The sequence below is a fragment of the Mirounga angustirostris genome, unplaced genomic scaffold (genome assembly GCF_029215605.1).
Source record: "Mirounga angustirostris isolate CCGP_5_RB_7025 unplaced genomic scaffold, mMirAng1.0.hap1 SCAF_12, whole genome shotgun sequence".
NCBI classification, from domain to species: domain Eukaryota; kingdom Metazoa; phylum Chordata; class Mammalia; order Carnivora; family Phocidae; genus Mirounga; species Mirounga angustirostris.
In genome coordinates, this window is record NW_026991720.1 from 58,706,806 (window position 1) to 58,722,998 (window position 16,193).

At 35.9% G+C, this 16,193-nt stretch overlaps 1 protein-coding gene across 2 annotated transcripts in view; it reads left to right on the forward strand.

Moving 5' to 3' along the window:
• AGMO (alkylglycerol monooxygenase) overlaps nucleotides 1-16,193 on the forward strand; it is a 377,885-nt gene that overhangs the window by 198,869 nt on the left and 162,823 nt on the right. For both annotated transcript variants that reach the window (XM_045864618.3, XM_045864619.3), the window contains 5 exons: nucleotides 7,270-7,336; nucleotides 9,797-9,862; nucleotides 9,954-10,033; nucleotides 13,471-13,605; nucleotides 15,586-15,702. In XM_045864618.3, the coding sequence (XP_045720574.2) occupies nucleotides 7,270-7,336; nucleotides 9,797-9,862; nucleotides 9,954-10,033; nucleotides 13,471-13,605; nucleotides 15,586-15,702 (465 nt within the window). The remainder of the gene's footprint in view (nucleotides 1-7,269; nucleotides 7,337-9,796; nucleotides 9,863-9,953; nucleotides 10,034-13,470; nucleotides 13,606-15,585; nucleotides 15,703-16,193) is intronic.

Genomic DNA, 16,193 nt, shown 5'->3' on the forward strand with positions numbered 1-16,193 from the left:
TTCAAATACATATTTAGTATATATGATAAATATATTTAATAAGGATAAATTTATGTGTATACATTGATATATTTGTCCTCCAGATTTTCTATGAGTAAATACAGCTATAACACTAGAATATATAATTGAAAGGTCATGGAAATATTTATAACCACTTACTTTTAAAAAGATGTGCATAATCCTATAGTTATTGTAAAGCTCTTTCCAAATAAAAGATTTTTCAAATTTTTTATTTATAAGTGTACATGCAAACATGCTTAGTTGATGGATAGATAGATAGTTAAAAGAAGGAAAGAAAAAGAAAGAAAAGAGGGAAGGAAGGAAGGTAAGTTACAACAAAATAAACAACTGATCATGGTATAATTATTAGTTCATTTAATTTTAGTTTGGGTTTGTATTGAATCTTGTGACTAATCTACCTGAAAAGTTTGCCATTTTCAGACCGTATGTCAAGCCTATCATTCTTAGTTAAATATAACATGACAGTGGTTTGTCTATCAGATGATAAATGTATTAAGAACTGGCTTAGTATTTCTCTTAAATACTGGCTGCAGTGAAACATGGAGGCCCACAGTGGTATGGGTCCCTGGAACATTAATCATGCATGATGCTATAAAGAAGTCTTGACTAGTTAGAGTTAATGGTGTCCCTATAACCTATGCTCATCTGAATGCAGGCATTTTCCTACTATGGAGATTTCATTTCACTTCACCCCCAGCCCAGTCACTCCTTAACATCTATCATATTGTAGGCACATTCATTGTTAATGAGTATTCTGTAAAACACATGCTTCTTAGGACATATTTTCCCTATTATGATTTTTTCCCTCTCAGACAGGAAGCATGAATATTTGTAAGCATGTCTTATTTGGAAAGAAATTTATAATTAACTATAGACTCATGCTTTCTTTCTGAAAAGTAAGTGGTTACAAATATTCCTATAGCCTTTCGGTAATATATTCCAGTATTTTTAGTACCCATTTGCAGGTAGAAAAACTGAAGGGTGGAAATATAATGTGACATTCCCAGACAGAAGAATAGAATTGAGAGGTTTTGTTTTAAAATGGATTTAGAAAGTCTCTTCAACATCAATAGTCAGAGTGAGGTGAGAAGAGGCAATTTTCCAAGCAATTCATAAAAACAAAATTATTTTTTTTTAATTAACTGAATTCGTTGAAAGCAAGCCTGCCCCTCCAACTTGTACATTAGTTAATCATTTCTGCACTCTTAAGTGAACTACGAAAACCTAAACAGTCAATATTTCCCAATTAGAAGAATCAGTGAAAATAACTAAGAAATGTATAGAATAGAATATGTTAATTTTATAAGAAATAATTTCAGACAGTACATTAATTTAGAACATTTATTTTGATGCTTTACAGAGTTCAATTCTAAGTGATTTTTCAATTTCAATTGGAAAGACCTACAGAGGTGTGTTTTTCAGGTGATGTAGGGTAATCAGAAAACTCCTGAGAGCTACACTGTGGAAGGAATTAATTGCAACCAATTTGTAGTGGACACTTAATTATTTGATTTACCACATGTACTTACTTTATCAATTTCTAGGGCGAAATTATTCCTGCCCGGTAACCTAGATACAATGGAAGTTTCACTAACCTTTAAGCCTCTAAGTCATTCAACTCATTCAAAATGCGACTGCAGGGCAAGGGGGGAGAAGGGTTATAAGAACTCTAGAAAGACATTTCAGAATCATTTGGTGATACGGAAACTGTATTTTGTATCTCTGGCTCCTTTTAACTGAAACTGAAGCCCTCACAAACCTATACTGAGAGAACATAAAAAATAGTTCAAAGGGCGCCTGGGTGGCTCAGTTGGTTAAGCGACTGCCTTCGGCTCAGGTCATGATCCTGGAGTCCCTGGATCGAGTCCCACATCGGGCTCCCTGCTCAGCGGGGAGTCTGCTTCTCCCTCTGACCCTCCCCCCTCTCATGTACTCTCTCTCTCATTCTCTCTCTCTCAAATAAATAAATAAAATCTTTAAAAAAAAAATAGTTCAAAAAATTCACCTGCCAAAGATCACCAGAATTCAACTATCCCATTATCTGGACCCTGTGATTTTCTCTTTTTCTGTTTTTTTGTCTGTCTGTCTGTTTGTTGTTAATGGTTTCTGGCCCCTTCATTTTAGCTATTTATCTTAATTTTCCAATCACTAGATCACAGATCATGTTTGGATTTGCTCTCTGGACTTTAAAGGCTGAGGGCACTCCAGACTCATGTTTTGCCTCTAGCCTTGGGAATGACCACTAGGTTCATTCCCTAATGTACCCCTCCCTCCAATTTCCAAACTAGAAGACAGGAATTTTGCAATGCTTCCCTCTGGGACTGCAAAAAGATTAAAGCACAGCAAGACACGTATCCTCATGAAGCAGAGGGCATTATCAATGTTGGGTTACTGTCCTGTACATTGTGGGATGTTTAGCAGCGCTAAAACCCACTTCTCATTAAATTACAGTAGCACTTCCTCCAGTGTGACAGCCAAAAGTATCTCCAGACATTGCCAAAAGTCCCCTGGGAGCACAGTCATCTCCATTTGAGAACCACTACTGTAAAGCCAGAAGGGTGGGGAGGGCCATGAGGTGGATTTAATCTGCTCAATATACTCTTGTTGGGCAGTCACGATATGCAAGTCAATGTTGCATGTACTGCGAGAACCTTGAAGGGGAGTAAGGTAACTTTCAACATTGTATAGGAAGTGAATACAAATAACTAGAAACCAGAACAGCATGACATAAAAATTAGTGATGTCTCAATACATATTCAGAAAAAGGCAAACAAAATTCTCATTAGAAAAATAAAGAAGAGTGTTTCAAAATTTAGGTAGGACTTGAAGGAACAGCAGGATTCCAACAGATCGAGATGGGAGGTTAAGGTCTTTGAGGCCGAAGAAAGAGGACATTGGAAATTCATCTTGAGGAAGAGATTGAACAGCTTTGAATTCGACATGTTTTGGGTTTCATTTAGTTCATTATGAGGAGCCTTTCATTTGAGTTCACTTTATTTTTGATGAGGACAATGACATGATGAGAAGAAGATAACGGTGTCTTATGGGCCCTGTTCTCTTACTTTTATATTTAACTGTTTTCCCCACCCTTGCCATAAACTGTGGGGAGAGAAATGAGTTTGTGACCAATACAGCAAAAGATCCAGAGCACTTCTGCTGGATAAAATTTAATCAATAGAATGGATGAAGCTTATTATCATACAATTGTTATTTTCATAATAATTTATTATTATACATATAAAAACAGCTCAAGAAATGATCCTTTTGGAAAACAATGATTTCAAGAAATAGACAGAAAAAATGTTTATATTAGTTTCTGAAGTTTCACTGAGAAATTAGCATCCAAAATTTAATAGTATGGAAACTGAAAACACAATATAAATAAGAAGGGCAAAGAAATAATCTAAAGACCTTTGTTTGGAACACTGGTTCTTAACCTCTGAGGACTCATCTACTCCTTTGAGTATATGATGAAAACAATAGTTTCCTCCCAGAAAAATACCCATCGGTACATATTCATAAAATTTGGTATAACACTTAAGGGTGTTCTTGACTTTCTGAAGCCCATTCATGGCCTTTCTAGGCATCCATGTTCTCAGGTTCTAAAACCTTGACAGAAAATGACAGCTTACAAAATAGAGCTTTGCTTTGGGGACCTAAGAAACACTAGAAGTACCTAAAATCCCATGAGGGGGCAGTTTAGAATCTGAAGTGTCTAGGTTCTTTATAAATACTTGGATTTCTTTTGACTGGAATGCAGTAAAAAAGCATTTAGTTATTGTCCATGAAACTTCTAAAAGTTTAAATTACTTTTATTTGATGGAAATATTTCTGCATCTCTTAGAAGAAATATAATAGAAAAACAGAAAGAATCTTGAGTTGAAATCAAGAAGACTCTAGGGCTTCTTCCAAGCTGTTTGAACTTGCACTAATAATTTAACTTCTCTGAGCTATGGTTTTTATGCTTTTTAAAAAATAACAGAGTATGGGGCCATATGATTTTTAAGTCCTCTATAGGTTATAAAATTCCATCATTTAAATTAACTCATCTAAATCTTAAAAAATAAGACAGAAAAAATAACTTTCTAAAAATGAGAATAGCTGCAGTAATTTCCACAGTAACATATTTTCAGGAAGTTATTCAAAGCTAGATGTGGTTGAATTGCTAAATGACTGAATTTGCAAAAGTGGGCGATAATTAAGTCATTATGCTCAACCTGTATTAATTATTGATGACTTCTCTATGATTTTGAGGTAGAAGAGTTTTCTCCAAAAGAGGTTCTGACTGGGCTGTCTGAATGATGAATCATCTCCCACACCGAGGTGGTCTTCCTCAGCTCCAAGGTCCTCATAGGCACTACCAGGAAATTGACTGTGGTTGCCTGTGTTGTACTTGGCTTTTAACTTTAAAAAAAAAAGGGGGGGAACTTTCAATATTGATATCACCATGCTTTAGCCTGTAGGAGCAAAAGATTTTCTTTGAGGAAAAGTGGTTGACATTAAAAAATAATAATAATAATGCACTCAGCCAAGGCTCCAATCATCTGAATGCACTCATTTTGATTCATTTGTGTGGCTTTAAATCCGGCTGCACACATGCCAGGACCAAGGATCAGAAATGCATCTGGGTAACAGAAGCTGGTCAGTGTAGTCTCCTCCACCCCCTTTTGTTGTCTGTTTTTGTAACATATGCTAGGCACCAACGAGACAAACAAGGATAAAATAGTTTTCTCCTTTTCCATCTGGTTCTCTGCCAGAGATACAAAGCCCGGACAGAGCATCAGATTTCAATGTTCTGACTGCTGAGAAACCCCACTTTCTTGTTCTCTATCCATCACCATTCTTCTTCTTAACAAATATTTTTCCACCAAGTACAGAGCAATGGAGTCCAGTAAAATACAGGGCTATTTCTACTTACTCCCATCCCAATCCCTGGTCATTAGTACTTCTATTTGTGGGATAATACCTTTTGTGGCTTATTTGATAGGAATGTAGTCTGATGTAAGTGCTACATATTCACAGTATTTTGAACTCCTAAATTAAAAAAATTACAGATAGTTCTTTGGGTATAAATGGAATTCTGTTCTATGAGTTAACCAAAAAGTCTATTGTTTGGAGCTCATAGTATATTTCTCATGGAAATAATTTTAAAATGGTGATAAAACTCCAAGATAGAAGGGGGGTGGGGAAGGAGGCAAAGAAGAATGAAGGGAGGGAGGGAGGGAGGCTAAATCAATATAGGACACAAAATATTACACATCCTTTGCATGCAACATTTCTGTCTGTTCCATAACGGAAACTGAAAATCCCTCAGAAGCTTGGCAGCAGTATGGAAGGCAAGGACTGCTTCTTTCAAGTGTGTAAACAGTGGGTTCAATAAGGAGATGGTTGGTGGCACCTGCCCTCTGGAGAGCTGCAGACCGCCATGTGGCAACATTGCTGCAGCTTCTACCTCAAGAGGGTACAGGACCCCACAAGCTGGGGAGAGTGTGACTACTGCAGCTGTTCAGATTTGCAGAGCAATTTTTAACTGGGTGTTTTAACGTCTGTCAGAGATTGCCAAAACATGATTAAACCCTGCTATATAAAGAGTTGCAATCTAGAAATTTGTTTGGGACTTTAGAGATCTATTCGTATTTTTCAACTGGCTAACTGGGCATTATTGTGTATTACTAAGAGTAGTAGTTCCTTTTACGTAAAATTTTATCTTAAAATTTTTCAAACATTCAGAAAAGTAGACAAAATAATAGAATACATTTATGTATATTCATCATTTCAATTAAAAAATCATTATGATTTTGATTCATTTTCACTAGTTATCCTTTTTTTTCTTAATGCATTGCCACGTATCTTTTAGCAAAACATAGATCTCATGTCATGTATACTTCAGTTATACAACCCTAAAAAAACAATTACATCTTCCTACATGATGACAATCCCAACATAATTTTTAATAAAAACAGCATTTTTTATCATGCAATAACCCTGTATATAATCATTGTCTTAACCCTCATTGACTATAAAATGTCTATTTTGTTTGGTTTGTTCAAACCAGTATTCAAAACAAGATCACTCCATTTGGCTGTTTTGTAACTTAAATATCTTTTTATCTTGAGCAGTCCTGTCTCTTTATTTTTTCCCCATACCACTGACCTGTTGCCAATTCATGTCGGAGTCATGATTGTCGGGGGATGTTTTTTCTCCTAAAGCATCATTTAACTTACTCCTTTATTCCTCATATATCCTCAAATGGAAATTAGCTCTAGAGGTGAATAATTTCTTAAAATATAACAGTGATTGATTTTGTCATTAGTGGGCTCTAACAAATACATTTAGATCATAATTAAAGTAAACATTTTTAATTGTGCCTCTAAAATGGACTCAAAGATGGTGCATCTACAGGTAAAAGACCATTCAGGATTATATTCGAATAAGCAGAATCACCCTAATGCAGTAGGTAACAGCTGTTGCTACATGGCTGAGTATTGGGTGAAACCAACCCTCACCTAACCAGAAGGCAAATGCAATACTATGTTTTCCCTTCCCTAGTTATGTGCTAGTTACCATAAATCAACCAAGACACAGCTGAAAGGTGAAGAACATGAAATGACATGAGACCTGAGTGTGCCTTGACGGTGGTAGGATATAAATACTGTACTGTCTGTAATACTCAGAATATTATTATGTAGATATTTTTTAACATTTCCATTTTAAACATGAGGAAACTGAATTATAAAAAGCTTAAATTGTTTTCCTAAGATCACATAGTAATAAATGGAGGTTCCAGGAACTGAATTTCGGCAGCCTAACTCTTAACCTGTCTACTACTTTACTGCCTCTCAGTATAGTTAAAAACTTACTGTTATTTATTTATTTATTTGAGAGAAAGATTGCACATACACAATGGGTGGGAGAGGGAGGGGGAAGGACAGAGGGAGAGAGAGAGAATCTTAAGCAGGCTCCACACCCAGTGTGAGCCCAATGCTGGGCTCGATCTCACAACCCTGAGGTCACGACATGAGCCAAAATCAAGAGTTCGACACCTAACTGACGGAGGCACCCAGGTGCCCCATAGCTTATTGTTATTTTTATATGAATACCAGGAAGTAGAGAAACTTCTTCCAACTCTGAGGCCAACCTTGAAACTTGAAATATCTCTTAATCCATGTGGGCTTTTAATGTGAATATATATACACATTTATTGATACCTATGTGTATAAATATAAATATTGCTTTTGTTTTAAACAGGTCATCAATAATCTTGGTCCTTTGGAACTGATTATTAATACTCCTAGCCATCATAGGGTTCATCACGGTAAGGAAATTTGATCTTTTTTTCCTGCTTCATTACTCTGGAAACAGTATTATTTTGTATCTTCATCACAATTACTCAGCATAGTCACCATTCACTGTATAAATAGGTATCATTTCTTCCACTGCACCTGGACAAGCCTCATTTCCAAAGCAAAGATTGGAGGAAAAAAAAAAAAAAACCACCTTTCTTGGATTTTTCCTTTTTGCCTAGATCTCCTTAGTTGTAATGGAAAACAAGTTAACCACCTGAGGGGATGCACACTTTCTACATTGAAGGAGTCAGTTGAAGGTCACTTCCTGACCCAGTGCTGAGGGTCATTCCTATACACAGCCAGAAAGCCTCTGGTCTTGAAAATTGTCGGGATTTCAGGAAAGCCTAATAAACAGCAGTTCACTTTCTTGCCTAAATTCTGTGAACTGCATTAGCCTGACAAAGAAAATATCTCATGTGGCTAGTGCCTAAGGTTTAAAGACAGCATAAGACTTCACAAAAATGTTTACATGTGTGCGCCAAAAGACCTGTACAAGAATGTGCATAGCAGCATTATTTGTAATAGAAAAAAACAGAGATGAAATTCAAATGTTCATCACAGTGAACAGAGAAATTGTAGACTATGCCTGTAATGGGGAATTTTATAGCAATAAAAATGTCCAAACTATTGCAACTTGGGATGGCCTGAATAAATCTCACAAACACAATGTTGAGAGAAGGAAGACAGTAATAAAATAGTAAATATTGTTGTACTTCTTTTACAAATTTCCAGGCATCATAGGCAGCACTGGGAGACTGCAGGCCTGCCTTCCCAATCTGCAGGTCCCTTTCCTCCTGGCAGGGAGCAGATGGAAACATAAGCCGCACCCTTCCCCGCCAAGGAACAGGAGAGGGCAGAGTCAGGCTGCAGATGCTCAGTTTCCTCTTCCAAACTCCATAGGCATTTCCTGGAGCACCTAAGTGGCTCAGTTGGTTAAGCATCTGACTCTTGGTTTTGGCTCAGGTCATGATCTCAGGGTTATGAGATGAGCTCCATGATGGGCTCCTCACTGGGCATGGGGCCTGCTTAAGATTCTCTTTTTCCCTCTCCCCCTCCCTGCCCCTGCTCATGCTCTCTCTCTCTCCCCGTCTCTAAAAAAAAAAAAAAAAAAAGAATCCAAGCTCCATAGGCATTCCTCAACCCCAAGGGGATTGGTAGTGAGGGGCTGGAAAGGCCAAGGGTTATAGACTGTTCCTTCACATAAAAGGAAACATAAGGAGTGGAGAAGAATAAGTTCACATTGAAGAAGAAATGGTTGCTAGTGTTCTCTGTTTGACTTCAGGGTACCTTCCCACTCATGTTGTTTTGTACCTGGGTTTCTCAGCCTCAGCATTGTTAATGTTCTAGGCCAAACAGTTCTTCATTTGGAGGTGGGAGGTTAGGGGTGGGACTACCCTGTCTATTACAGGATGTTGGTCTTTACATACTAGATGCAAATAATATCTGCCCCCAGTTGTGACTCCCAGCAGTCCTCAGACATTGCCACATGTCCGCTGAGAAGCAAAATGTTCTCCCCACCCGACAGAGAACCACGGCTTAGCCCACATATGGCAACGGGTTGTATGTCTGTGAGTGTAGCCGGCCCCACGCCGCTTTCGCACTGGGGAAGGTTGTCTCTTGTGTCTTCACTTTTAAACATATATTTACTTATATAGAAGCATGTAAAGAAATGACACATAAAGACAGTTGAGTTTGTTGGAGCAATGGCTTGGTAGGTTAATGTTCTTCTTCCTTTGATTTACACTCACGTGTGAATATAGTTGTAGCTATTCACGCAATTTTTTTTTATTATTAAAGAAACTGTGCCCAGCTATTTCCATTTAAATTATAATTTGAATACTTTGGAGCAGGAAAAATATATATGTTTTGTGTTAATAAAAATAATCAAGGGTAATTTAATTTTCACTTATGTCTTTTATGACTTAAAAAAAAAAAGTAAAGTCTCACTTTAAGTAGAAAATTTTATTCCTGGAAAAGATGCAGAGAAAAGACATAGAGATAACTCACTTCAAAAAAAAAAAAGCAAATATACGTATATTATTTATCTTATTTCCTATTGCCTTTGTTTTGTGGGCCATTTAATTTTTAATTATTACTCTTTGATAGTCTTAAAGTAAAATTACTTAGATTTATCCCAGATTTCTAAAAAACTGGATAATTATGAGCAAAAACTTTTTTTTTAAATCTGGGATAATTCTAAATATATGTAGTTTTAAGGAATTCTTTGCTCTTTTTAGCAAAATTAACTCAAAAATAAATACAATAAAAACAGTTAACTAGCAAATAGCGTCAGTGAAAAGAGATTCCTAGGAAAATCATTTTGTTGCTAAGTCTTAATTTTGTGCATGGGTTCTAAAATACAATAAGATGTTTCAAAAGCATAACTTCATTTTTCAAAAAAGCCCTTTTTTAAATATTTTGTTTTATAGGCAGAAACCGTTATTGCATTGACAAAAATTATGCCGGTGTTCTTATTATATGGGATAGAATTTTTGGTAAGTAAAATGTATATGAATTTACAAATAGTAACTTAGTTCCTTAACTCACAGAAAGTCAAAGATCATATCCTTAATGTTTATCTTCCAGGGACATTTGAGGCAGAAAATGAGAAAGTTGTATATGGTCTAACACATCCCATTAATACATTTGAGCCATTCAAGGTGCAGGTAATGTAACTGATTTTATTTTTTTCTGAATTGATTATATCCTTTCATAAATCTTATAGTGAAAAGAAAGATCAATTGTTGAAAGGCGAAAGTATATTACACTATCCTGAAAAGAAGGGTTTTTTTTTTTTTTTAACCATAAAAGAAGTTGAAAGTAACTCTGGCACTCCAACAAAATCTTGAATCAACTTGGGTAAAATGCATTTGAAAACAACTCATTAAAAGAACTCATTAAGAACTCTTAAATATATCTACTACCGAGAATTTTTTAAAAAATAGCTCTTTAGCAAACATATTTCTTTCTCAGCACAGACCTGAAATATATTCATGTATTCAGAAGGAGCAGTAGTAAATGCATAATTAAGGCTGATACCACAGTAAGAAAAATACTTGCTTCAAAGCTGCATGACTCTGGTTAGAAATTCAACATGAGGCCTTTGCCCTACTCTTCTTGGACCTAAATGTCAGGAGCTATTATGAGTTGGTTAGGTCTGTGCATTACCTCACCTGCTAAGACTTGTTGCACTGGACCAGTTTTCTGTTAGACATGTGGTATTGGTTGTTCACTGATCTCAATGGCTGGCACTAGAGAAATGAGGAATGTCTGTGAAGCTCTGATCCATCAGCAACAGACCACCACAAACACTCCTGGGGTTAGGAACTAGTAAATGAGAAAAAGATAAGAATGCTTGAAAAAAAACCAAAAAGGTCAGTCAGCGACAGCTCTGAACAGGGGACCAGGTTTGCAGCATTCAGTAAGGGAAGAAATTACAGGTTCATGTGGGGTCTGCTTTTTGAACCTCTTTCTTGAAAGTTTTTAAGAAATTTAAAAGAACAAAATAAAGTGACATTTATTGAACTTTTACCATGAGCAGGGTATTGCTAACCGCTCCGCACAAATGTTTAAGGTAGCTCTTACTAAAACCTTATGAGACAGTCATCCTTTTTATCCTCGTTTTTTCAAGGATGAAACTGAAATTGCCAGGATTTAAATAAGTCAACCAGCTACCCACAGCAAGCTTAACCAAGGAGGGTTGCAGGCCAAGCCCGAGACTCACCTAGCTCAATAACTTTCGCACTGTGCTGCCTATTTACAGAATAAACCATCACAAATTGCCTCCACTTTTCAAATGAAAGATATTTTTATCTCACACTTCCATACTGAAAACTTGATTATTTTCTTCCTTCTCAATCATAGGCCATTTTTCTCTGTCTCTCTGCCTTTCTCTCTCTCTCTGTTGGACATTACTAAAAATATATCTCTCAGGAGAGTATTAACAAATATGTCACAGTACTTTCTTAATAAGGAACTTTATAGAGTTGAAATTAATTTAAAAATAACACATTGAGAGCTACCACTTTACTTGGTATAGTCTTATCTCTGAAATAAGGACATTAAAAAGGAAATAGCCCACTTGGTCTCTGTCCTCTGGGAAGGAGCCTTTGAAACTTCATGTGCATATGAATCATAAGAGGATTTATTAAAGTGCAGATTCTGTTCAGTCGGGCTGAGGTGTGTCCAACATTCCGTTTTCCTAACAAGCTCCCAGGAGATGCCAAACCTGTTGTTCCCTGGCTGATCCTTTAGGAGCAAGGCTTTGGGAGTGTACACTTCTGCTGAGGCAAAGGGGCTCATATCTGAGAATGAATGGGAGACTGAAAACTGCACAGCAAGGAGCTGGATGATTAGGATTTGGAGGGACCCAGTATTCAGACAACCACAGTATTTATGAGCAGCTGCTGAATCTGTGTTAGGTTCGGTGCCCCAGGCCTCTGCCCTCATGGAAACATTTCGTTATCACAACTGTGTCTGAGGCGTAGGCTTCTAGATGCTCGCTTACACTGTCAAAATGTTATATGGGCACGTTGTGTTAATTAGGAGTTCTTGAACCTACAAAAACATATACTTACTTTCACTTGCATTCCTTTATATTCAGCCAAATTTCTCACCTTTCCCTCAGAGGCATCAAAAGCAAGTAAGATGGCCCCCACTAGTTGGAGAGGGTTGTTTTTTTTTTTCCTCTTTATTATTAGGCATAGGACACTCACTTTGCTCTCCTTTGGAGTCCAGGAGTTTCAGGGCATTGGGAGGCAAATAAGAAAGTACTCCTTATTTTAAAATGTTACCATGTATTTCTCATGGCCTGTATCTAGAATGAGAGCAATAAAATGCAGTCAGGGGCACCAGGGTGGCTCGGTCGGTTGAGTGTCAGACTCCTGGTTTTGGCTCAGGTCATGATCTCAGGGTCCTGGGACCGATCGAGCCCTACGTTGGGCTCCACACTCAGCAGGGAGTCCTCTTGAAGTTATCTCTCTCTCCCTCTCCCTTTACCCTCCCCACACTCGTGCTCTCTCTTTCTCTTAAATAAATAAATAAATACTTAAAAATAAATAAAATGAAGTCAGTTTTCAAAATAACAGAACAGGTAAATATATTAATATGTATTGTAACTCCTAAGCACATTATATTTTGTATTATTATTATTTTTTATTATTAAGGCCCAGTGTAAATTTCCATTTGACAGTTCCCTTTTCCTCAAAATCTCCTCCACTAAACCCTACATTGTTCATTAATTGCTTCATATTCCTTATTGTAATGTTTCAAGAAATTTTAAAACCATTTTTATAATCCTAGCAGTTTAAACTCTTTAAGAGACAATGAAAATGCCAGTAGGACCACAAATTCTCATAGAGCCAAAACTCCTTTCTACATTAATTTATTACTTCACTTATAATAGAAGTCAGCATTTGAGTCTATAGCTCTAGGACTATTTTAAATCCTATGATGCATTACTATCACATGTATGGAATAACCAATTACCCTAATAGCTAATATTTACTGAGTACTTCTTATGTGTGAGCATACTTTTAACTTCTGTACCTGTCAAATGTACAGTGTTATTTACAGAATGTGAATTCCTACTATAAAACTCAGAGATGGCTTTGAGTATTTTTCCTCAATTGTAGACATGATTGTCTAAAACTCAGTACAGTAAATAAAGGGCTGTTTTTAAATCTGTAATATGTTTGCATGTTCAACATTAATATCCATTTAGCAAGACTTTAGAAATAATATCATTAGACACAGATGTTGAGTGCACAGCTGCTAAATTAATTCCATTGGAAGCAAAGACTCAACTCATTTTTTCTATTTTGCTGATTTTCTAAATCATTGTCCTCTTTTTAAATTTCAAAATTATAATTTTTGTGGAGCTTCAGAAATATTGACAAGAACACTCTTAAGGGACACAGAAGGAATAGAATGAATTACAATATGCAATTGCATATTAATCTATATTGAATGATACATAACCTGTATATTACAGAAAAAAATATAAATTGCATTGAATAATAAATAAAATATATGATTAATTATACTTCATATTTTTGTTATGTGTTTTTCTTATTTTAAATAAGCTATATTTTTATTCTTCTAGTTCCACCATTTAGTTTACATATGGACTACATTCTGGGCCACACCTGGATTCTTCAACAAGTTTTCTGTCATATTTAAAGGACCAGGATGGGGTCCAGGTAAACCAAGACTTGGACTGAATGAAGAAATCCCAGAGGTAAATAGAGTTCATGTTGGTGATGGTGAAGATTAGTATCATATTGCCAGGTCTACAGTCAAAATGTTATATGGGCACGTTGTGTTAATTAGGAGTTGCGTGCATGTTGACTTCATGCAGATCTGAAAAAAGATGTTCACTTAGGCAGATACTGCCCTTTGGTGCACAACTAACTGACTAGAAACCACCTAGGGGCCAATAAGAGTGGTGCCTTCTCCCAGGCAGACACTGCCTCTTACTGGGGAGCATGATTTGGGGAGCAGAGCAGCAGAGACTAGTTTTCAGATCCACTGAAATGTACAGCAAAGAGCCTTTGTATAATGCAAAAACTCTACAAACACATTCGCTTGGTCACAGAATCCTAAAACACTAGAGATGGAGGGAGCCTTAAAGATCACTCAGTGTAGCCTTCATTTTATTCATGAAAAAATGTAAAGATGGTCAGCATCATTAATGATCAGGGAAATGCAAATCTAAACCACAATGAGATATCACCTTATACCTGTTAGAATGGCTAAAATAAAAAAAGAAAAGAAATCACAAGTGTTGGTGAGGATGTGGAGAAAAAGAATCCCCCATATGCTGTTGCTGGGAATGTAAAATTGGTACAGCCAATGAATGAAGGGGCCTGGGAAATTCAAACTTCTAGTTATGAAATGAGTAAGTCACAGGAATAAAAGTCACAGCATAAAGAATATAATCAAGGATATTGTAATAGTGGTATATCAGGATAGATGGTAACTATACTTGTGGTAAACATAGCATAAGGTATAAATTTGTCAGATTACTAAATTGTATACCTGAAACTAATGTAACTATACTGAATTTAAAAAAAGAAATGAAGTCTCTAGAATGGAAGGTCTAAAGTCACACCAAGGTGATGTGGTTATTGGATTAGACCATAACTTCACCCATTCTCTAGTAGAGTAGTAGTAGCATTAAATTCAGAAATCACATTAAAACCCAAAAGTAAGTGAAGTGGAGATTTAAAACCCTGGAAACCCAATGAAAAATTCAATTTTAATCTGGAATTCTTATAGAGATGATAAAAAGAAATTTCTTTCCAATCCTTAGGATATAGATTGTGATTCCTTATAATAACTGTCATTAATAGTAATCTAAAAGCAATAGAAAGAGTAAACTATTGTTTGTATCAAAGATAATTGTGAGTATAAAAATTAGCCCATATTACAAGGAAATAAAATCAGTTTTTATTTGAATTTTGTTATTTTTCAAAAATCATGATCTAAATAAGAATGTTTTCTTATCCAGTTATAAAAGCTGCTATGCTGAAATTTCCCAGATGTTTTTAGTGTTGTTCATAACCAGTCATGTAACAATGAGCTGACCTGATTAGGTGAAAATAATTCCCTTATTTCAGCTCAGAAAATTTAGTTAACTCTGATCCATTTATTATTTCTTCTATTTTTCAATAGATAATCCAAAGTGAATATTCTAAAGTAATATTTGTGCCTAAATTTGCATTATAAAAGTAGAATTGTAGTATTTCTGGGAAACTCTATAGTTTAGGAAAGTTGTTGCCAATAAACCGGTATTTCCCTTTGAGGCATGATTATCTCCATTAGTAAAATAACCTTCCATTTTTTCTTTTTCTTTACTTTCATGTATAATCATGGACATATTTATGTATTCCTATTTTCATATTTCATATTTTAATGTTCATTTCGGTTGTTATCATCAGTACATACTGCTGACTCAAGTCTTCCACTGGTTTATTATAAAGCAGACTAAATCAAAATCATAATGCTTCTGAAATGAAAAACAAGTTTCTGAACTTTTATGTTTTTCTATCCAAAAACAAGAGAATGTTAGATTCATTCTGGGGGGAAAAAAAAAAAAAAGGAATAGCAAAGCTTTTCTTTTCTTTGTGCACATCTCCTCTCTGCTTAGTGTGAATTTCAGTGAGGGCAACAAGCCAGGGAGCAATGTAAAGAAAAGACGTCTTTCTTGTCTTCCTAGGTCACGGGGGAAGAAGTTCCCTTCTCATCATCGGTGTCTCACCTACTAAGGATCTATGCAGTTGCACAGTCTGCTTTGATGCTAGCATTTTATGAAGAGACCTTTGCGGATAAAGCTGTAAGTGGTATCCATTTTAAATATCTAGGAAATTTTGTGAGAAAACGATCTGTCACTTTGTCTGAGAATGGAAATTAGCTCCCAATATTATAGCTGTGCTCTATTTTTTTTCTGTGATGTCACTTTAATGTTGGCAATATCTCCCATTTAAACAGGTAAGTTAATTCTTCTAGACTATTAAATATAAATTAATTGATTATATCCAAAGTGTTCCTGTGAAGAATATCTATCAAATGGTCTGCCAAAGATATTGTCTAGGCTTTGGGGAAGCAGAATAAAAAGTCTTCCCTGAGAATTTTTAACCACAAACCAGCCCTCACTCAGGGATGGGTCCAGGATTTATACTAACTGTTGATTTATAAACCTAAATTAAGACTATAGTTTAAAGTGTTCTCAGATTAGGTCTCGCGCGTCTAATAGAACCATGTTCAAAGCATGCTTGGAGCAATCCCCTTGAACTCAAGTGTCAGAGTATTCCCAAAGATAAAGTC